Source organism: Marmota monax, unplaced genomic scaffold (genome assembly GCF_021218885.2).
Source record: "Marmota monax isolate L192 unplaced genomic scaffold, Marmota_monax_Labrador192_F-V1.1 WCK01_AAM20220418_F8-fsc00111, whole genome shotgun sequence".
NCBI classification, from domain to species: Eukaryota; Metazoa; Chordata; class Mammalia; order Rodentia; family Sciuridae; genus Marmota; species Marmota monax.
In genome coordinates, this window is record NW_026695067.1 from 1,308,436 (window position 1) to 1,332,717 (window position 24,282).

The following is a 24,282-nucleotide window of genomic DNA, read 5'->3' on the forward strand; positions in this document are numbered from 1 at the left end:
GTACTGATAACCTTCAGCAAATTATAGGCAAGCTATTTAAAAATACTCTTAAGGAATTTAAAATGTATTTTTCCTTCTCATTGCTTTTCTATTTTGCTGCTTTAAAAAGCCCTGTCTATACTACAGAGCAGAAGTTATCATTTATCATGCATAAACAGTATCAATATGTACCTGATATGTTAAAGTTATTAGTACTCATTCTCGCAACCTAGTAAACCAGGTATTTCAACTATAACACTCAGTTTTTAAGGGCCTACTATGTGTTCAGTGATTTAGAGGTGATTTTTTTTTATTACATAGTTGAGAAAACAAAGCTCAGACAAGATGAGTGACTTGGCACAAGCCACACAGCTCCCAGGACACCATTGTAATGTAAGCCACCACTATCATCCCTTCACTAGACTTCTATGTATTCTTGCGTCCCTCTCTTCAATTGTTAGAGTGATCTCCTGTTGAGAGCCACAGCCGAAGGGGCCCCAGCAAACTTCCAGCTGCCAGCAAACTTCCAGCTGCCGGCTGACGATTGGCTCACAGCAGCCCCAGCAACATCTAGCTGATTGGCTCCTCTGCGGTGATGCTCATTGGACTGTTTCCCTGCCCTTTCAGACCACGGAGCTGCTCATTGGGGGACTTTTTTGGCTCCGCCCACGTGACCCAGCCAATCGGCCTCAAGAGCAGGAGGATTGTGGGAGGTGGAGAGAAGCTTGTGGGGGAGAGAGAGGCTTGGGGAAAGCCGGTGGTGGCAGTTGAGGCTCTGAGGGTTTTTCCTGAGAGGCTGTTTTGTTTGGCGTGTGTGGTTCTAAAAATAAAGTTAGTTTCTTTTGACAAGTGGCTCCTGATTGTGCCCAGCCAGACTGCGGCATTTGGTGGCTCGCACGGGGAGCGACTGAGGGTAAGTGAAACTGCTCGCCCCTGAGGGCAGGGCGAGAGGATGGGTAGCCATTTTAAGATTCCTCTTTTATTTTGCTTCACTTTTGTTTTAAGTTGCCTGTCCCTGGAGATGAGTGAGACGGAAGAAAAACCGCTCACATCTGAGGAAAAACTATTTACGTCTGAGGAACAGATAGGGAGAAAGGACGGATGCCCATGTCAGGAGGATAGAAAGGCTATAATGACTTTTTGTTGTTCCCTTTTTATTTCATTCTGTCTCGGTTTTGTTTGGCGTCATCTTGTTGGGTTGTATTATAGTAGAAATATGGGATCAGAAATTAGTAAAAAACAAACTGAAAGAGTGTTAAGTAAATTGTTAGAGGAAGGAGGCATCCCAGTAAAATCAAAAGCAGTCAGGGCATACGTTGATACAATACAAAAATGTAGCCCATGGCTTTTTAAGGAGGAGTTGTTGAATATATCACAATGGAACCATCATGGTGAAGATTTAAAAAGAATAGAAAAGAACAGCCCAGGGACTCTGCCAGTTGGCACATTGCCATTGTGGACATTCGTATCTTGTTTGCTTAGTCCAAAGCCTTCAGTTCAGACAATGGTAGAGGAAGGAGAAGACATAATGATTCAAGTAAAAGAGAAGGTCTCTCAAGTTAGTCAGACAGAGGAAAAGATTCAAGTAAAAGAGAAGGCCTCTCAAGCTAGTCAGACAGAGAAAGAAAGTGTAAAACAGAAAAAGCCATCAGGGGGAAAGTTACAACAGGAGACTGCTACTAACACCTTTCTATCACCAGAGGGTGTAAGTGTCCAACCAACAGCACCACCTCTACAGGAGACTGCTACTAACACCTTTCTATCACCAGAGGGCGTAAGTGTCCAACTAACAGCGCCACCTCCATATGCTGGGAGGCCCCCAACCCCCGCAGTTGATAGTTGGGATCCTGAGACAAGGTCTCAAATATTAACATGCCCTGTATTTGAGGCAGGAGGGCAGCGATTTTACCAAGTTTTAAATTTCAAAACAGTGAAGCAGCTAAAAGAGGCTGTAACAACCTATGGTCCTCAAGCACCCTTCACTGTAAGCATGGTCGAATCCATTAACAACTTGAACATGACGCCAGCAGATTGGGCTAATATGTGTAAAGCTGTGCTAAATGGAGGACAATACCTGTTATGGAAGGTTGCCAATGAGGAATTTTGCAAGGAGACGGCTAGGCGAAATGCAGAAGCTGGTTATCCTCAGAGAAATCTAGATATGTTGTTAGGAAAGGGACCTTATGAGGATCAGCAGCAACAAATTGCATATGATCCTGGCGTATACGCACAAATTGCTGCAGATGCAATTAAGGCATGGAAGACTTTACAAGGACATGGAGGTTTACAAGGTCAATTATCTAAGGTAATACAAGGAGCTAATGAACCTTATGCTGAATTTGTAGATAGGCTTATTCAAACAGCTACCAGAGTTTTTGGGAATACAGAACAAGCAATGCCATTACTAAAACACCTGGCTTATGAGCAAGCGAATCATTGGTGCAGAGATATCATTAGACCATGGAAACATGAAGATTTAAACACATATATTAAATTATGTAGAGACATTAATGAACAAGAGCAAGTCGTGGCAGCTGCAGTAAAACAGGCTTTAGATGCCAGAGACATTAATGAACAAGGGCAAATTGTGGCAGCTGCAGTAAAACAGGCTTTAGATGCCAGGCCAAGAACATGCTACAATTGTGAACAAACAGGACATTTTAAAAGGAATTGCCCCATTGGAGGAGGGTTTAACAAAACTAGGTATCAAAGGAGTAGAATACCAGGTATTTGCCCACGATGCCGTAGAGGGAGACATTGGGCTAATGAATGCCGTTCTCAAACCACCATAGAGGGTACTCCATTATCAAAAAACGAACAAGAACCAGGTGTTTATCCACAATATCGTGGAGAAAGGCATCAGGCTCCATTGCCAAAAAATGGACAGGGGGACCCAATGCTCCGGGGCCCAAAACCACAAATATACGGAGCACTGGAGGAACCCAGCAACCCCATCAGGGTAGTGCCCAGGACACATTGTCCATCAGATCCCTCATCAGACAAACCAGACGGAGCGCAGGGTTGGACATCTGCGCCTCCGCCAGAGCAGTACTAACTCCAGAGATGGGAGTTCAAATCATTCCCACAGGGGTGAAAGGACCTCTTCCCAAAGGAACAGTAGGCTTATTATTGGGACGCAGCTCTTCTACTCTAAAAGGACTTATGATAAGTCCTGGGGTAATTGATCCCGATTATGAAGGTGAAATAAAAATTATAGCCAGTTCTCCAAAGGGTATATCAGTAATTTCACCAGGATAGAATAGCACAGTTACTAATAATATCCAGCCTACATGATAAATTTTCCAGTCGTACTGTAGAAAGAGGTTCCAAGGGATTAGGCTCCACAGGTGTAGATTGGGCTATGCTGTCTTTAAATTTAGATTCTCGCCCCATGCTAAAACTAAATATTCAAGGACATGAATTTAATGGGCTACTGGATACAGGTGCAGACCTTAGCATCATCTCTCGTCAAGAATGGCCAAAACATTGGCCATTACAACAAGCCACTCAAACGCTTCGAGGCCTAGGAGTGGCGACTAATCCCCATAGAAGTGCAATGGTATTAGATTGGAAGGATCCTGAAGGATGTGAAGGAACTATACAGCCATATGTATTGGATCATCTTCCCGTAAATTTATGGGGACGAGATGTCCTAGATCAATTAGGTTTGACATTAACAAATAACATCAACCAAAATGCACCCACTATTATGACTAGACAAGGTTTTAGGAAAGGAAAAAGATTAGAAAAACAAGAACAAGGTATAGCAGCACCAATACAAATAGATCAAGGAACAGACAGACATGGGTTGGATTTTCAGAAAGGGCCACTGAGACAATAAAAATTACTTGGAAATCAGAAAGACCAGTATGGGTTCCTCAGTGGCCCCTGACTAAAGAAAAGATACAAGCAGCCCATGACCTGGTCAAACAACAATTAGCAGAAGGACATATACAACCTTCTGTATCTCCCCATAATACTCCCATTTTTGTCATCAAAAAGAAATCTGGTAAATGGAGATTATTGCAAGATTTAAGAGCCATTAATAATGAGATGGTTATTATGGGACCTGCTCAATCAGGGATTCCTCAGTTGTCTGCTTTGCCAAAAACCTGGTATGTTTTAGTTATAGATATTAAAGATTGTTTTTTTTCAATTCCAATTCATCCTGAGGATAGTCCACGTTTTGCATTTACTATCCCTGCACTGAATCATGAAGGTCCTGATCAGAGATATGAATGGAAAGTACTCCCTCAAGGGATGGCTAACAGCCCAACTATGTGTCAAATTTATGTTAACAAAGTAATCCAGCCACTTAGAAATCAAAATCCTGAACTACAAATATTTCACTATATGGATGATGTATTATTAGCACACAAAGATAAAAACACATTGCTAGAATGTTATGCCACACTTACAAACTTATTAAAAAATTATAATCTAGAGATAGCAATAGATAAAGTACAATTAAATTTTCCAATTAATTATTTAGGAGTTCTATTATCCTCAACCATGGTCCGTCCACCAAAAATTCAAATACGAGTAGATCAACTCAAATCACTTAATGACTTTCAAAAGTTATTAGGAGACATAAATTGGATAAGGCCTTATTTAGGTATACCAACAGGAGAGTTGGGACCTTTATTTGATATCCTAAAAGGTCCATCAGATCCAAATTCACCCCGAATGTTAACGCCTGAAGCAAGAAAGGCATTAAAAATCATTGAAACATATATGGAAAATATGCATTTGGATAGAATTGATATAAGTTTGCCTTTATTATTTATTGTACTACCAACAAAAAATATTCCTACAGGAGTATTTTGGCAAGAAGGTCCATTATTATGGATACATTTATCTTATTCTCCTAACACTATTCTTACTAGGTATCCTGAGGCTGTAGGACAATTAATACTCAAAGGAATAAAAGCAGCAAAGGGAGTGTTTGGAATTTCTCCCAATAAAATTATTACTCCATATACTATGAATCAAATTGATGAGTTAGCTAATGAGTTAAATACTTGGGCAATAATCATGTGCAAATCTAATGTTTCATTTGATAACCACTTACCATCTAATCCTTTATTGTCTTTTTGGTCATTGCATCCTGTAATTTTTCCAAAAATGACAAGAAAAACACCTATCATGAATGCTCCAAATATATTCACTGATGGGTCAAATAATGGTACAGCAGCAGTAGTTACCCCTGATCAAACTTTTACATTTTTAGTACCCAAACAATCAGCTCAAAAGGTAGAGCTTAATGCAGTTTTACAAGCTTTTGTGATGTTTAAAGATTCTGTATTTAATTTATTTTCTGATAGTCAGTATGTAGTTAATGCTATAGTATCTCTTGAAGATGCTGGTAGGATTTCCCCTTCTTCTACTGTTTTCTCTTTGCTTTCCACTATACAAAGTCTAATCTGGGACAGAAAAGATCCATTCTTTATAGGACATATCAGGGCACATACAGGATTGCCTGGAGCCCTTAGTTTGGGCAATGATTTAGCAGATAAAACTACACATGACATACATATTTTCTCTACACTAGAAGAAGCTATAAATTTTCATAAAAAGTTCCATGTCAATGCTAATACTTTACAAAAGCGTTTTAAAATAACTAAGGAACAAGCTAGACAAATAATAAAACAATGTCAAAATTGTGTGACCTTTTTACCACAAGTTAATCTTGGAGTCAATCCTAGAGGATTGATACCTAACCATATTTGGCAGATGGACGTCACACACTTGCCAGAATTTGGAAAATCAAAATATTTGCATGTTACAGTTGATACTTCTTCTGGATTTTTGATGGGCTCCCTTCATGCCGGAGAAAAAACTAAAGATGTTATAGCTCATTGCTTACAAAATTTTGCCACTGTGGGTGTTCCAAAACAGTTAAAAACAGATAATGCCCCTGGTTATACTTCTACCTCTTTTAAACAATTTTGCTCAACATTTGGCATTACTCATATAACAGGAATCCCATACAATCCACAGGGACAAGGCATAGTTGAAAGAGCTCATCAAACTATTAAAATGTACTTATTAAAGCAAAAAGAAGGAATTGGGAAGGGGTATATATTCCCCAAAGATAAACTTAAAATAACCCTTTTTACTCTAAACTTTTTAAATTTGGATTCATCAGGACTTAGTGCTGCGGAAAGGCATATGTGTCCAAAAAATGTACATAAGCCCAAGGTACTTTGGAAGGATATTCTAACAGGACAATGGAAAGGTCCTGACCCAGTGATTGTCTGGAGTCGGGGGTCTGTTTGTGTGTTTCCACAGGGAGAACAGCAGCCGATTTGGATTCCAGAGAGATTAACCAAGGTCCTGACCCAGTGATTGTCTGGAGTCGGGGGTCTGTTTATGTGTTTCCACAGGGAGAACAGCAGCCGATTTGGATTCCAGAAAGATTAACTAAAGCGATTTCTACAGACCAAAAAGAAGATGATTTGGCTCAAATCCATAACAACTGATATCCAAAACTCCAGTTTGGCTATTCTTACATCTGCAACAGAACCAGGATGCTTTTTTCAATATCTATTTTTTTATTGCCCTTTGCTATATCATGAAGTTCTATTTTGTTTTTTGAGCTCATACAGACCTAGGTTAATGTTTTGCTGATCAGTTCTATTTTTTGACTATAGAGTTTTTAAACATTGCAATGGAGATTTCACCTGTAAAAAGTTATAAGGCCTTTACTATAATGTTATGTGTTGTATGTATTCTATTATGTGTGCACACTTGTGTTTTGTGTTATATGTTTGAATGTACGTATGTCCATATATCATATAAGATGAGCGCTCATGATAAAATGGATCCAAATATTTTTTTTTTTTTTTTTTCAAAAACAGAACGGTTTAATTTGTAGAGTCAAGAGTCGTTTGTTCTTGATTGTTGAATTGGACTGCCTAACAGGCACGGTCCCTAAGCCACATGCTTGTTGTTTAAACAGAGAGGGGGAGATGTTGAGAGCCACAGCCGAAGGGGCCCCAGCAAACTTCCAGCTGCCAGCAAACTTCCAGCTGCCGGCTGACGATTGGCTCACAGCAGCCCCAGCAACATCTAGCTGATTGGCTCCTCTGCGGTGATGCTCATTGGACTGTTTCCCTGCCCTTTCAGACCACGGAGCTGCTCATTGGGGGACTTTTTTGGCTCCGCCCACGTGACCCAGCCAATCGGCCTCAAGAGCAGGAGGATTGTGGGAGGTGGAGAGAAGCTTGTGGGGGAGAGAGAGGCTTGGGGAAAGCCGGTGGTGGCAGTTGAGGCTCTGAGGGTTTTTCCTGAGAGACTATTTTGTTTGTCGTGTGTGGTTCTAAAAATAAAGTTAGTTTCTTTTGACAAGTGGCTCCTGATTGTGCCCAGCCAGACTGCGGCAATCTCCTTAATACATAAATCAGAGTACATGAGCACATCTTAACCATTTCACTGATTTCCCATCAGAGAATCTACAAAATTTATTCTGAAGCTTAAAATTAAAGATCCCTCCCTTAGCCTCTTCCAAGGCCCTAGGAAGGACATAACAATGTATTTGAAGGTTCATATGCTTTTTTGTAAAAGTTGCAAAAGTAAACCTTTTGTGCCAGGACTGGTGGCACATTCTTGTAGCCTATGTACTTAGGAGGCTGAGGCAGGAAGATCTCTTGATCCCAGGAGTTTGAGCCTGGCCTTAGCAACATAGTGAGGTCGCATCTCTTTAAAAAAAAAATGATAATCTTTTAACTACAATTGATAAGTGCTACTGTCTATTTTCATAAAATATATTTATTCACGATAATTTTCATGCATAGATTACTGTTAACCATTCCAGGGTAGAAATGGCCGTCAGGATGTTTGCTGCCACTCATGTCACCTAGCATTGTAACCAGGTGGAAGGCAGAAGTTGTGCCACCACAAGAACAATATCTTTTATGGTACCCATCATAGGAAATTTATGGATAATGGAAGAGAACAAGCCTTGAAATTAATGGAGTCATAGAAGCTAGTGTGGGGGAGTATGTGTCATATACATTAAAGTTGTTAGTACTCATTCTCACAACTTTCTTCAGATGTGTAAAATTATAAACTGAGAATTCAGTTCTCAGCAATGCCAAAATGGTGAGGGTGGGGAAAGAATATACAGTATTTCAGGCCAACAATCAAACTATAATTTCCTAGGTATTGTGATGTTTGTCAACTTTAAAAAAAATTGTGATTCATTGAGCTCTACATAAATAGCCAACTTTCTATATGTATTGTTGTATGTTTCTGCTTAAACAGAACTCCCCCCAACCCACTCCAAAAATATAATCTTCAGTATAAACCTGAATCAGCCCAACCTTCCATTATCCAACTTACAGCTTTACCTTGTCCCACTCCTCCTGTCTTGTTGGTAATGGTTTGTACCTGATTCTTCCCTGCCTTCCTCAGACCAAACTCTTTTCTCCCATAGAGTCTTTGTTTTAGAAGGCGCGGGGTGGGGGGGGGGTGCCAGGGATTGAACTCAGGGGCACTTGACCACTGAGCCACATCCCCAGCCCTTATTTTATATTTTAGTTAGAGACAGGGTCTCTCACTGAGTTGCTTAGCACCTCTCTTTTGCTGAGGCTGGCTTTGAACTTGTGATCCTCCTGCCTCAGCCCCCAAGCCATTGGGATTACAGGTAAGTGCCACTGTACCCAGCTTCCCATAGGGTCTTTATCTGGGTCATCCCCTCTATCTGGAATAGTCTTCTCCTGAATTCTGCAGACCAGCCTTTCCTCCATCTCTGCTAATTCAGGTCACCTTGTCAGAAAGGCATTGTCTGACCACCTAATCTAAAATAGAATCACTACTCCAATTCCATTACTTTCTATATATTTCCTTAATAGTTCCTATCAAATTCTGAAATTAGGCTGGTCACAGTGGCATACACCTATAATCCTAGTGGTTTGGGAGGCTGAAATTGGAGGATGGCAAGTTCTAAAGCCAGTCTCAACAACTTAGAGAGGTGCTAAGCAATGAGAACCTATCTTTTAAATAAAACACACAAAAAAAAGGCTGGGGATGTGGCACAGTGGTTAAGTGAAGTACCCCTGGGTTCAGTCCCTGGTACAAGAAAAATCTGAAATTATCTTTTAAAAAAATACTTATTAGTTGTCAATGGATCTTTATTTTATTTATTGATATGTGGTGCTGAGAATCAAACCCAGTGCCTCACACATACTAGGCAAGCACTCTACCACTAAGCTATAACCCCAGCCACTGAAAGTATCTTTTTTGTTTGTTGTTGTCTGCCTTCCTCCTCTAGGTAGTAAATTCTATGAAGATGTGGACATTTTTTGTCTTGTTCACTGCATCATCTCTAAAATTTGGCACATAGTTGATCCTTAAATACTTATTGAATAATGAATAGCTTTGAGGTCTCAAATTCAGGTTTGTCGGACACTACAGACCAAAGACTGTACCTTTCCCAATATGCCAAGAACTTTCTCTATTTCCCAAACTATTATTCCACAGAGTATAGAAAGATCACATGTGTATTAGAAACACAAGCGATTTCAACTCTGCTTCACCAACAACTGAGAAGAACAGGTACCACCAATGATCAAAATATCCTTCTCCTAATCCCAGCCCCTAGGGAGGCCTTGAATCATAAATTCAAGGACAGCCTTGGAAATTTAGTGAGACCCTGTCTCAAAATAAAATAAAATACAAAATAAAAGACTGGGGATTAGAGCTTAGTGGCAGAGCATTCTTGGGTTCAATTCCCAGTACTAAAAAAAAAAAAAGAATCCTGCCATGTACAATTCCAGCAGCTCCAGAAACTGAGGCAGAAGGAGCATGAGTTCAAGGTCAACCTCAGCAATTTAGTGAGGCCCTAAGCAACTCAGTGAGACCCCATCTCTAAATAAAATATTTAAAAAAGGGCTGGAGATGTGGTTCACTTGTTAAGTGCCCCTGGGTTCAATCCCTGGTACAAAAAAAAAAAAAAATCCTTCTCCATACAGGTGAATTCAAGTATTTCTCAGTTTTCAAAATATGGGAAACAACTCACATTGATCAGGCATCTCATAGAAGAATCAAAGAAAAATTATGTCTTATGTGAGACAGCTATAGAACTTGGAATTAGCAAATGATTTCCAATTTTAAGAGGTTTGAATCAAGTGGCTTAGAATTAGATTAAAGATAATCACTTCTCTGGAACAGTCAATGCCATACATTACTCTGACCTTGTATTGAGTTTTTTTTTTTTTTTTTTTGAACTGCTAAGAGATTGCTCATCTTGTTTTTTATCCATATAATCCATATAGAAATACTGATGTCAATTAGTCCTCCATGGGAAATGAAGCTAGATGAGAAAGTAAACCCTTGCTAAATAAATTAGAGAAGTGAATAATTAGAGCAGAGATTCCAACCCATTTCAGAGAGGCAGCTCCATTTTGGTTTTATTTATTCTCATCACTTCCCTAAAAGTGCTATTAATATGGTAGTTTACAAATTACACATGGGAATAAAATTTTGATTGTTTCATACTCTTGCAAATCAGAATTTCATAATAGCCCTTAATTGAAATAGAAACAATCCTTAAACAATTGAATTGGCAATCAAGGAATTCTAAGATGGTGGTTCTGTAGCAGGAAGACCTGCACTATTTGTGGTCTCTACCTGCAGTATAATTTGTACTTTGGACTTATTTTTGGTATATGAAGTGGTGTCTACAAATACCTCTCATATCCAGAATATATCTGAGGGAGATATATATTTGGTAAGAATTCTTATATTCTGTCTTTGCACAGAATTAAATATTTATAACATCTTTGTTTGTATGTGGTGCTGAGGATCGAACCCGGGCTGCACGCATGCCAGGCGAGCGCGCTACCGCTTGAGCCACATCCCCAGCCCATAGAATTAAATATTTATAATTGTATCTTATAGACATTAAAATAAAGGCCTAAGTTTCTTGTTAAATTTACAATATGATAAGGAGAATATCCTATTATCTATCATCTATGGAGAACAGATCACTTAACTCAATAATATGTCCATATTCCTAATAAGTTGTCTTTATTAAGTATATGAATGTTGAGCTTTGCTCATATATGCATGTGCTTCATAAAAACATTGCAGTCAGCAATGGACTGCATATATGATGGTGATCCTATTGCTTAGTCTTAATATATAATATTAATATTAATATTAAATATTAATTATATTAATATTATTATATAATATTATATATTAATATTAATATAGCTGTCTTAGTTTGTGTAAGTATCAATCCTCTATGATCTTCACACAAGGAAGAAACCATCTAATGGCATACTTCTCATCACATACTTATTAAGTGATGCATGACTGTAATTGCAAATCCACGGAAGGGCTTTATCTACACAAATCTGGATTTGGCATAAAAGGAAAACAATTTTCACAATGTGATTCCTCACTCCCAGATTTAAAAACTTGCAACATTAGAGGACATGGGGGTTTGTATCACACTTTTCTAAGGTGGAAATAATATCTTTATTTTTAATAATTGCTGATATTTGTCCAAGATATATTATAATTTACTGTACAGTAACTGAACTGTCATTTCTTTGTTAACTTTTGTTTTTTAAAGATTTCAATTTTTTTCTTTTCTGGTTCTGAGGGTCAAACCCAAGACCTCATGCATGCTAGGCAAGCACTAAAAGCCACATCCCCAGCCCTCACTTTTGTTATCTATTGGTAATCAAGTCTGTGACATTGTGGTATGCATACTATCATTAAATTTTATTGGGATAGCTGAGTTTTGAATGTGTTAATGTTTTTGTGATATTTGATTTTATGCAGTATTATTACAATCTAATAAAATATTGTAACAATTTTCTTTCTTAAAGCTCTCTATGTAAAATATATATCTGAATTTTTATATTTTGATTGTAGCCATTGAAATAGCCCTTGAAAAGGACTTATTCATTTTATATAATTTATTTTGAAGTATTGAATTTTAATATCCTATCAATACTTGATTTTTTTTCCAACCTATAAAAATGTTTTCAATTTTGTCACTAAAGTTGACAGCATCCATTTTTATCTTTAATTAACTTTCAGTTTTGGCTTTCATCTTAAAAGACTCACAGCAGAATTTATCACCAATCCATGATGGAATTGATGAATGGAAGATTTGGAGAAGCTGTCTAGCTCTGAATTTAGCTCAGTTGACCCCATTATAAAAAAGAAAAGCCAGCAGCAACATCTATATACAAGGCGATTCATTAGGCCATACCACTTGCAGATGACAATGTTTATTTTTGATTCCTGCTATTTTTTTTTTTGACCCAATAATTCCCCTTCCATGCACTCTCTTTTAACTCCAAAGCACCAATTGCCCTTTGTTTAGGGCTTTTGTAGGTGGGAAAACACATCAGAGAATAATTGTCACACAAATAATAATAATAGCTACCATGCATTAAACTCTTGGGCACTGTGCAAACTTGGTGTACAAACTGTATCTCCTGCCAGGCAGGTTATAAGTCACCATTTTAAAGATGAGGAATGAGAGAAACTAAGTTTAGTTTAGCAAATGGTGAGATCTTTGAAGTCAGGTCACCTGGGTTTGAATCTATACTCACCACTTTCTAGTTTACTAGTCTGAGGTCTTGGGCAAACTAGTTAGCATGCAGTTATTCTCCCAACAAACATTTTGAACAGCTGGCATGTGCTCAATATACTGGGCATACACCCGCGAATAAAACAGGCACAGCTGCTGCCTATCTGGAGCTAGTTATCTATGGGGGGAATCAGACACCTAACACACTAAAAGAATAGAATTACAAATTGTGACAAATATGGTGACAGGAAGGAATAGGCAGTGATAGAGGGAATGAGGGTCCACCTTAGATAGATTGGTTTGTCTCTCAAGACATAACAGGTAGCACTGAAACAGGAGTAGGAATTAGGCAAAGCAGGGAGGAGGAGGATGGGGGAGAATAGCTCAGGCAGAGGAAACAGTGGAGGTGAAGACCCTTGGGCAGGACTGCAGGACTCAAGGGGCTGGAATAGCTAGAATTTAGTGTGCAAAAGGGAAGGAGCAGTGATATGGGACTGTGGAATTCGTAAAAAGCAGAGTCTGAATGGAAGAGGAGGAAATTGCCAGGAGAATTGAAAAGGAGTTGACCAAAACAAACTAAAATGAAATAAAAGTTCCTCTCTAGTACTATTGCTTGAGATTAGATGAGCTAGTATATTAAAAAGTGCTACACTTATTACATTCCCCATTACTTAGTGGAATTAATGATAATTATTAAATTGGACTTTCTGTGGCAAAGTACTGACTGGCTAGTGCATGATAAAATTGAATAAAATAGACCATAGGCTGTGGAGCTCATTATCTAGTAGAGGACATACGATATAAAAGATATATACAAAAAGAAGACAAGTGGTATTTGAAATGGGCCTTGAAGGGGTGGGTTTGGATGTTCAAAGAAGGGGAAGAGAGCAGGCTGAGTGAAGATAGGAAAGGGTAGTAAAAATGTCACATTCTAGGGAGAGATCAGTATAAACTATGTTTAAGAGTTCAGACTTGGGCTGGGAATGTAGCTCAGTACTAGAACACTTGCCTGATATGCATGAGGCTCTAGGTTCCATCTCCAACACCTAAATAAATAAATAAATAAATAAATAAATAAAATCCACAATCTTCAGAGAAAAATATGGTGTGTGGGATGCAGGTACATTATATAAACTGTATGACAGTTCATTTGGTTAAAGCTCAGAAAGTTGGTAGGCAGATGTTCCTTCAGGGGAACTTTGTAGGAGTCAGCTGCAACATGGTCATTTGCATGGTCATTTGATCAGCCAGTGTTTCCTAGCAGTGTGAAGATGCCTGTTACCAGAGTCAGATGCAGCCACCACTTCCAGCAACCACAAGTAATTGGCATGTCCCAGCGGGGAAAACACATCCAAGATGCATACATTATATTCTGTGATTATGTGCTACAAATTTAAAGTGCCCAAGAAATTATACACTATGCCTTTTACTTTAAAACAATAACAACAACTAATAGTGCTTTTCACAGGTTATATAGATAGCTTTTTCTCATGGTTATTGATACCACACGCTGGGTAGGTAATGGAATTCCAATTATGCTTGTTGGCTGAGTTAACAACCATTGAATTCTACTTTTGCCACAGAGAGGAGCTGTGACCTTCAGCAGTTATTTACCTTTTCTCTTTCAAATCCCTTAGCTGTAAAAGAAGAATAACACTTTGAAATCATCCAAACCCTATTTGAATGAATTGCCTAAGTGTATATAAGCCCCATGTATTATTCAGAGAAAAATATAAAATTGCCGTCAAGAGACATTAAATACTGTCTTTCATTCCTGTGCAGAAGTGTAATTAATGACTAACCTGGTTATCATCATATGTATCCTTTTTTCTGGGCGTCCTTTAAGTCCTGCTTCAACAAACTGGCTTGGTTGGACATTGTTTCCATTTCCTGGTTGTACTTAGACTTAGGGGGAAAAAAGTCTTAACTGAATCTTGCGGTTGAGAATTCTTTAAAACCAGGTTTCGGTTTTAACAGATTTACGGAATCTGAAGCTTGGAGTGAAATTTCTACTCTTTAGAGGTGTCAGCTCCATAATTTTCTGTGAAAAGTCAGTGGCTTGCTCTGCCACTGAAGTTTAAAGATAATTCACCTGAATCCCTTCAACCAAATGAAGCTTTCTAATCAATTATGAACGGAAGAAATGAGATGCAGTATAAGGTCTACAGGGATTTGAGACGCTAATCCAGCAGTCAGCATCAGTCGCCATCAGAGTTGCTAAGAATCTGTGGCAGATGAAGTCACCGATATTTACAAGTGTTAATTGATGGCAACACGAAAGGAATTGCCTATGTTTGAAGCAATTGCGTCTTCTTTTCACGGATGGTATAAATGAGTGTCAGAGCTGTTGTGGCAGCTGTCCTTTCGAATTCTCTAGTTTATCCACGTCATTTTAAGGACAAACAGGCCCAGAAAAGGAGGGTAACTTGCCCAGGGGTCGCCTTGCTTGTCCAGAGCATAGGTCTCCTGATGGGGTCAGTTGGCGCCCACAAAAGCTACAGGAGGCAGATGGGGGTCCAACAGTCTGAAGTCTGGCCTGGGGACTGGGCCTGGAAGAAGAGGCCGGACCAGGTGTGGAAAAGGCGGAGCTAGGAGCAAATGGGGTTGGGTTGGAGGCGGGGCCTGGTGGATACTGGGCGGGACCTGGGCGGGGCTAAGCTCCCTAGAGCTCCTCCTGCGTGCCCCGCCCTCTCAAAGCCGCGAAGCTGAGGTGGGCTTCGCGGGTTGGAGCTGAGGAGCACAGTGGCAGGTCAGCTGTGTCTTCCTCCCTCTTTCCGACTCCTCGCGCTCCAGGAGTCGGTGTTCTCTGCTCAGGGGTCGCTAGTCGCCTGCGGCATTCCCACGCGGGGCCGGACGATGGCGGCGCGGGGGTCGGGGCCCCGCGCGCTCCGCCTTCTCCTCCTTGTTCAGCTGGTGGCTGGGCGCTGGGGTCCCGCCTGCGCGGGGCTCGGCGCCCCCGGAGGTGAGTGTGGGCGGCGGCGCTTGCTCTCGGACGCCGGGAGCCGGGCGGCGGGTGGCCTGGGCAGCCCGGCGCCGGTGCCCGGAGCGGCCAGGCGACCGCGCGCCGCGAAAACCGTGTTACCGGGACCGGGCATCTTTTTCTCCTGGGAATTTGAAGTGAGGTCTCAGATTTAATGTCCAGATCTGTTTAAACGCACAGAAAAGGCCATTTTTGTTGTTCCACGGGTTGTGTTATTGGAGAATGCAGGTCGGCTTAGTATACACTTCATACAACTTTTTAAATAGAAGATACCCTTGTTTTCCCGCAGGGCTTTCCCTTCGTGGTTTGTGGAGGTGTGGAGACCCTGGGTTTAATACTAGGGATTGAGACGGTAGCTTCTATTCTCTGCCCGCTTCTCCTCCACCCTTGCCAGAGCGTCTGAACTTGTTCACTTTTGCCAGGAGATGAAATGTGCTTGTTGTAGAATGTTAGCGGACTTCCCTGCGTTTGCTTCCTAGGCTCCTCATTAGCTCCTTTGGAGCATGACTTTTTTTTTTTTTCACTCTGCTGCTTTTCAAGATATTTTGAACTGGAATCAAAACAATAAAAGAAAACGCTTAGTACTTCTTCAAATTTCAAGTGCTTTAGAAAGTTTTAGATCTAGTCCTCTCAGTAGCTTGAAGAAAAGTGCTATCATTAATGGAGCATCTATGGTGTGACCTAGACATAGAGGAGGTAAGAATCCTTTAAGCGAGACATGAGTGTAGAAATGAGCTATCTGCATTTCATTTTCTACAGTGAGTTTCTTAAATAGAGGAAACAGTATCAGAACCATTTCTTGCCTTTCCTTCGTTGATTTTTTTTTTAAACCGTAAATTCCGATTTTAGAAATTAGAAACTTTGAAGACTAGAATCACTTATTACAGGCTGCATTGCTTTCTGTAGAATGAAGAGAAATACAGTGGAGGGTGATTTAAACAAAATTCTGTGCAGAGACAGTTACAGTTTAATGAGAAGAAAGGAGTGTGGTTTTGGAGGCAGACAAGCCTGGTTTCAAATTATAGCTCTGGTATATCCTGTCTTGGGACAAACTTCCCGCAGTTGCCTTCCTTCTTTGAAAAATGAGGCCAACGGTGTGGTGTACACCTGTAATCCCAGCCTCTTGGGAGGCTGAGGCAGGAGGAGTTCAAAGCCAGCCCCAGCAACTCCAGGAGGCCCTAAGAAACTTAGTGAGACTCTCTCTTTAAATAAAATATAAAAAGGGCTGAGGATGTGGCTCAGTGGTTAAGCACCCCAGGGTTCAATCCCTGGTACCAATAAACAAATATATAAAGAAATAAAATAAATAAGTACAAAAATGAGGATAATATGGCTTACCTCTGAGTCATATTCAGGATACACACATGCAGACACACAGGCCAGACACAGTGCTTGGCACTGTAGAAAATGGTACACTCCTTCTATTGAAGCTGGAACTTTTAAAGTTTTTTACCTTTTAATATAGAGGATTGAAGTTAAGCATTCAGTGGTGTAAACAGTTATATCTCTGTTCATGAATGGTGTTTGGTGTTATAACCAGAGTTGATTACTTCATTTTTTTCTGCCCCCAGTCAATGAATACGTTTTTTTAAATAACCATCTCTTGTGTTACATCTATGTTTTCTTTTCTCTGTCCCACAAGAGCTCTGAAAACTGTTATTGTTATGCTGTTTATCTTTATATCCTCAATGCCTAATTTATTACAGGAGACTAGTAAATGTTTGTGGAATGAATGAATAGAACAGTAATATCCCCCTGGATATTACCTTACTTTAGGGTGGGGAGTCATTAAAGATCCCCTCTTCCAGTTCTAAAATTCTAAGGTTCTGAATGCTCTTAGTAACTGAGCATCTTGAAGAAGGTAGTGACATTGAATAGATGGTATTATTGCACATTTGCTCGTAAATGTTAATGTGCTTTTGTGTACAGCTGCCTTTAAATGTGGAGTGGCTGAAAGAACTTCGTGAAGCCATGAGACCTGCTAACTGGCTGTTTTCCTTGGGCATATTACTTGACTTGCTGATTTATTTTACCTTCTTTAAAATGAAAGGATGGTAGTAGGTGTTTTTTATGACCTTTCAACTGTAATTACTTTTATGTTTAAATTTTATTCTCATATTCATCTTTTATTCTTTTTTTAAAGAGAGAGAGAATTTTAATATTTATTTATTTTTTTAGTTTTTGGCGGACACAACATCTTTGTTTGTACGTGGTGCTGAGGATTGAACCCGGGCCGCACGCATGCCAGGCGAGCGCACTACCACTTGAGCCACATCCCCAGCCCTCATCTTTTATTCCTAATAATAACTCTTTCTTATGGTTTTCTGTGAGCCAATCCCCAGGCAAAGAGAATGTCTAGTCAGGCACAGCTATACCTGTTTGGCTGATCGAAGGTCATGGAGCTGTGGAAAGTGGCCCAGAAGGCAATTTTGTCTCTATTAAAATATAATTTACTAGTACATTAAGATAATGAAAGTCTTTTAAACTGATCTGGCTGTGATTGGGATAGTGATTTATGGAAATCAGATTGTCATTACTCAGTTATATTTCTTATCCTTTTAAATGGTTGAAACTTTATTTTTAGTGTATGTAGTGGCTGAGTTCTTCATTCAAAGGAAAATAAAATAATTCATAGAAAATGAGAGCTATGAAAGATTTTTTTTCTTATGTTGAGGCGCTTTCATTAACATTTTCAAAAGCTAACAAATACTCAGAGTGGTTGGTTCTGCTTTTGTTATCTATTTGTATGTATCTATTTGTTATCTATTTGTATCTAAGTGTATCTATTTGATACACTTCTCACATAGTTTAATTTGAAATTTAAAATTATTTTGGTTTTCACCAGGTGCAGTGGCAAGTGCCTGTAATCTCAGTGACTTGGGAGGCTGAGGCAGGAGGATTGAAAGTTCAAGGCCAGCTTCAGCAATTTAGCAAGTCTCTAAGGCGAGACCCTGTCTCAAAATAAAAATGGCTGGGGATGTAGCTCAGTGGTAAAGTACCCCTAGGTTCAGTCTCTAGTACCAATAGATATATTATTTCCTAGCACTTATTAAATATGCTTTGTGAGCTAGACTGTGCCAATTGGAAGGTAGGGTCTTATTTGTGAATTTCCTGATATGTTACAGACGTACCCAAGTTTATTAAAGTAGACTATTAATAGAACTCTTGAGATTTTCAGTCAGTTGTCAAGAGTAGAGGGTTTTTTCCCCCCAACTAAAATTACAAGTTAGATCTATCAAGTAATTTTTTATAATTAGAATATGGTTTTAGTACAGCAATTTCAGTTCAGAACCTTTTCTTCTAATAGCATTATTTTTTCTTCCTTAAGAGTCATATAACTTATAATTAGCAGTTGAGAACACTTGTTTGTAAAGCAATGTAAAAATATACTAATGAGTATTTGGTAAATTCCAGTAGACTTTTACCATTAGTATATGTGTGTGTTGTACAACTAAGTTACAGCTCTAATTCTGGATAATATTAATTGATTGGCTAACAATAAAGTAACAAAAGCTCAGGCCAAAAAAATGGAACTAAATTCTTTCAGATGATAGTTTAGTAATAAATAAGCATGTTGACAATGAAAGTTGTTAAATACTTGAATAGTTCTTGAATGTTTAGAAATTTGTCTACAACAGTATTAGTATAATTTTATAATGTCAATATTTGGAAAGGATTATTTTCAATGAATTTTTCCTGTCATGACTTAATTTTGGTTTAAATGTTTTGTTCAAAATTTCAGGAAACATGGTATTGTTTCTCTTTATTCAATAACCTCATGTTCTTTAAAGTAGAATTATAGCCTATAGCTTTTTACCAGTAAAAATAGGAGTAAAATATGAATACTATTTGAATTCTTACAAAAAGGACAACTTGAGCTTTTGGATGTTATTTTATGTTTTTATTGTCAATGATATATATAGGCAGACTTGTTTTTCTTCTATGTCATGGTTTCTCAACCTCTGAAATTTTGGGGAGAGGAGCATCCTGCGCCTTGTGGGATGTTTAGCATCATCCCTGGTCTCTATCCATGAAATTGGTTTCCAACTGGGGCAGTGACAAGTGCCTGTAATTCCACTGGCACCCATTGAAAAATGTCTCCAGATACTGTCAGATGTGTCCTAGCAGACAAAATTGTTCCCCTTACTCCTCTCTCGAGAACCCTGCTTTAGGTTTTGTTGACCAGAGCTTCTCAATCTTTAATGAGTACAGGATTTCTCTGGGAGGTTGTTAGAATGCAGAGTCAGAGACAGGGCCTGAGATTCTGCCTTTTTAAACAAGCTCCCAAGTGTTGTGGATATTGCTGTTTAGAGTACCACACCTTAGGTAGCTAGGTTATAGATAGTTCTCCATTTGTATCAACTGGGTGGATTCTCAGATGCATCTGATGAAAGTAATTATGGAAGTAGTGAATTTACAAACAAGACCAATAGAACTAATAAAAACAGGCATAGGGAGTGGAGATATAGCTCAGTTGGTAGAGTGTTTGCCTTGCATGCACAAGGCCCTGGGTTCAGATCTCCAGCACCACAAAACAAAACAAAATTGGCATTATCCTGTTATCCTAACAAAGTAGCTGTCTTCTTTTTTTCTGTATTTCCTTTCAGTCATTTAAAAACGATAATTGGATAATTCTAAGGAAATTTGCAAGAGTCTTATAAGGTCATACAGCCTGTGCAACTTGATGTTACATTAGGTGTTTTATTTCATAACACTCTAAATGTACTAGCTTATAATGCATGTTTATTGTCTGTTGAGAGATCTGTGGTCCCAAATTAAGATGATGAACTCGGCATTTACTTGATCTGATGATGCTCAAACTTTTTTTTTTAATCTCTTCTTGAGAACTATTGACTGGACCTAAATTTAATACTGCTGAAGGTCATTTTCTTCTTGTAAGTGTTCTGAGAGGGCAAGATGTTAAATTAAGTTTACTAAGGCATATCAGTTACAATGTAACTTTATCCTATAATTCTGTGATAAAAATCAATATATAATATAATGAAAATCCTGAAATAAAAAAAAAAACCTCTGCATTTCATCTGTAATACTAAAATAACGATTTTTAAGCATACTTATTTGTCACATTGAAAATGCTGGGGTACACATTTATTTCCTCTCATTAACAAATTGGTTAATTTGCTTTATCTTACTGTTGCTTAAAATAGCCCTTCTAGGACTGCTGCAAAGATTTTTTTAAAAAGGAACAAAAGTCATTTCTTTGTTAACTTAAAGATTCAAGGAGACTTGGAGGGGAAGATTAACTACTCCAGGAAGACCTTGATTATAAATTAGGGATATATAATATATATCACTCTTACAAACCTTTTCAGATACATTATCTTATTTCATTTGTATGGCAGTCTCTGAAGAAGATGGGGATGGCTATTGGCAGTACCTAGCAAAATTTAAAATGTGCATACTCTTGACTCAGCATTTCCACTTCTAAGAGTCAGCACTTGCATAGTATGGAAAAATAGATGTACAAGGATGTTAATTACAGCATTTTTTCCATTGTAGCATTATTAAAAATAAACCCAAACTGAACACTATAAATGCCCACCAGTGGTGAAACCTTATATAGCAATAAGTAGACCACTTTGTGGTTTATACAGGAAGAGTGGAGATAGATGAATACCTATTGACATAGTATTAAATAAAAAGCAAGACACAGAACTTAAAAAGAGGAAAACATTTGTTCTTCCTCTGTGTGTGTGTGTGTGTGTGTGTGTGTGTGTGGTGTACATGCATGTGTTAATAAGCCCACATCCCAAACTTACCAGTGGTTACCCTTGAGACATGGAGAGGGCAAGGAGATGAAGGAGAATTCTGTTTTTATGAGCATCTGGCTTTGATTTTGACAATGATCATATATTACTTTTTACAATGGCAGCATCATTTTTAGAAAACCAATAAAACAGATCAGGTCCTAGTTCTGCTTCTGTTACTCACTAGCTACTAATGTTAGACCAGTAATTTTCAAAAAGGGGCAATTTTGTTTCCCTTTGTCCAACATTTGGCAATGTCTGAAGACATTTTTAGTTGTCACATGGAGGCAGTATGGGTAGAAGCCAGGAATGATGCTAAACATCTCACGGTGTCCAAGACAGCTCCCACAAAAATGAATTATCCATACCAAAATGTCAGTATTTCCAAGAAATCCTGTATGGAGACCCCAGGACTGCAGCCATTTTCAAGTATGCAGGTTGTACACTGTTCAAGTGAGATAGCAAAGTTAGCCCTCAGTCTTTTAGGGATAAACATACTAGGAAATTGGGAGTTAAAAAGTAGACCAGTCTTTAAGTTAAGACAACCAGGAGAGAGGAGGCCAAAAAGTAAGCTCAACCCTCAAGACAGAAGAGATACCAGGAAGCCAGAGCCAAGAGAACAAAGTCATTAGGATCAAACCCACTGAGATAGGGCAGTAGTCTGCCCTGCTCTAAAAGTATCAGGGACTTTCCCAGATAAAGGGACAAATTCCAGATGGTAAGGGGTAAACATGTGCATAAACTAGTTACTAAAATACCCCATAGTAACCGTTGTCTTATTAGCATGGTAAAAATCATACTCTGGGGCAGAGATATAGTAAGAAACGTGTTGCCTGAAGACTCATGATGGAGAGCACAACTAAAACTCCACTTCCACACAGGATGACATCAAGAAAACCAGGTCCCTGCCAACCCTGCAGATGCCATAAAAGCTCCCTTTCCCTTTGTTTGATTCAGTTTGGGATTTTCTTTCCACAAAAGATGTCTCCCTTATTTTTGAGCATAAAAATTAACAGCCCTGTTCAGGTGCTGTACCTCAGATTCTTCTAATAGCATAAAAATCCACAGGCTAAGTACCTGTGTGAAAACACAAATGGTGTGACTCTACTTTGTGTTCAACCAGAGACATGAAAAATTGTGCTCTATATGTGTAATATGAATTGAATTGCATTCTGCTGTCATGTATAACTAATTAGAATTAAAAAAAACCCATGGGGTTGATAACACAAGTGTCAAGGGCACCATCTTCATTGTGGGGTGTATTCTGCGTGGCCACAGAATTATGATATGGTGAAGGTAAAAATACATGTGCAAATTTGTACCCCAGGAAGACAGGCATCGTGTCTTTGTTTTCTGCTTTACTCCTTAGCACCTGCACAGGCTGGCATGGTGAGCAGCCAGTCAACATCTATTGAAAGAATGAATTGAACTAGGTATTACAAGTTAGGCTCTCAGATGCTAAAAATAGAAGAATTTTTGGAAGAAAGTGACCATTAAGCAGGTGTTATCTATTTGCCAATAAAGACTGCTGATATCCACATTTAGTTATAGAATATGTTGGGCTGACTTTTTCCAGTTATTACTTTTTGAAAAAATCCTGATTCTTCATGGATAGATGTCAGTAGAGGACACTATCAAGTAAGTATTCCTAGAATTGGTTTTTTTAAAATCCTTAGCTATATCATATCTTTAGTGGAGGAAGACCGTTAAAAAACATTTAAAATTACTTGGACACTACCCTGTATAGTAAGATAATGTGATTTATTTCATTTGATTTATCTAACAATGAGGCAGCTAAACAGAGGCTATCCTTTTTATTAATGTTTTATATGGAAATTGAAACATACAAAATGGTCCAGTCCCATGAATTACAGAGTTATTGCCACACATGTTTAACAATTATTGATACTTTGCCAACAGATATCCCTATTTTATATAGATTAGAAAATTATACATGTGGAGGTTAATGGCTATTAGTGGTACCAGGTATTCAAATTAAGGTTTTCAGTGTTGAAGTTCTGTTTCCTTTCTTCCTTACCATGGTAAAATTAAGGAATAAGGTTACATTACTTTTTTTAAATAGATGGACACAATGCTTTTATTTATTTTTTTATGTGGTGCTGAGGATCGAACCCAGTGCCTCACATGTGCTAGGCAATTGCTCTACCACTGAGCTACCGCCCCAGCCCCAACGTTACATTTCATTGAAAATAAATGTGGTTTCCCTAAATAGCTTTACTTAAACATTTTTTATGTCATTCTCCCAATTCCTTAACCTTGAGTCAGTTAATGATATTTAAAATTAACATTGGATTTGAAAAACCAAAAACCAAAACATAAACCTTTCAAAGTGTTAACGACATAGGGATTTGTATACTTGTTAGGAATTCAACTTAATTTTTCTTTTGTTAATTATATATTTAACTATTTCAGAATAATTATTTGGTTAAAAATTGCTTTATTCTTTTCCTATTTTTAGTGTATTTCACTACTTGATTCCCTTTGTTTTTCTGAGATATGTGATTTATAAAGAGTAGCAACTTGAAAGCTTTATAATGTATATATTTTGTATAACTGTCCTTGTACTGTGTTGAGAGTGCTTTTTTTTTTTTTTTTGCAACTTTCCTTGCCTAGGATGTCTGGAGACCATCTTTATTGGTGTATTGGGAAGCTTTGAATAGAAATCAGTGTATATTTCAGGTGTATATTGCAGTATTTTGGTGCTTTTGCCTACCTATTGAGGTCTATCCATTACTTTAGCAGTCATTTGTGAAATAATAGTGACTGTCCTAGTACTTAGATACACACTTTTAAGTTAGTCCTCACAATAACCTTATAAGGTAGATACTGTTTTTACCTTTTTCACAGAAGAAGAAATTAACCAATAAGCATTAGAAGCTAGATGGAACCCAACCTGTACATCTTTAAATCCTAAAGTGGGTTTTTGTTGTTTTGTAGTATTGGGGTCAAAACCAAGGCCCTGCACATGCTACACAAGT

General features: G+C 38.5%; 1 protein-coding gene across 1 annotated transcript in view; it reads left to right on the forward strand.

Moving 5' to 3' along the window:
* The first annotated feature begins 15,244 nt into the window (after nucleotides 1-15,244).
* The window catches only part of Chrna5 (cholinergic receptor nicotinic alpha 5 subunit), a 40,808-nt gene continuing 31,770 nt past the window's right edge, over nucleotides 15,245-24,282 (forward strand). The window contains exon 1 of the mRNA XM_046427862.2: nucleotides 15,245-15,497. Coding sequence (XP_046283818.1) covers nucleotides 15,392-15,497 — 106 coding nt within the window. The 5' untranslated portion in view covers nucleotides 15,245-15,391. The remainder of the gene's footprint in view (nucleotides 15,498-24,282) is intronic.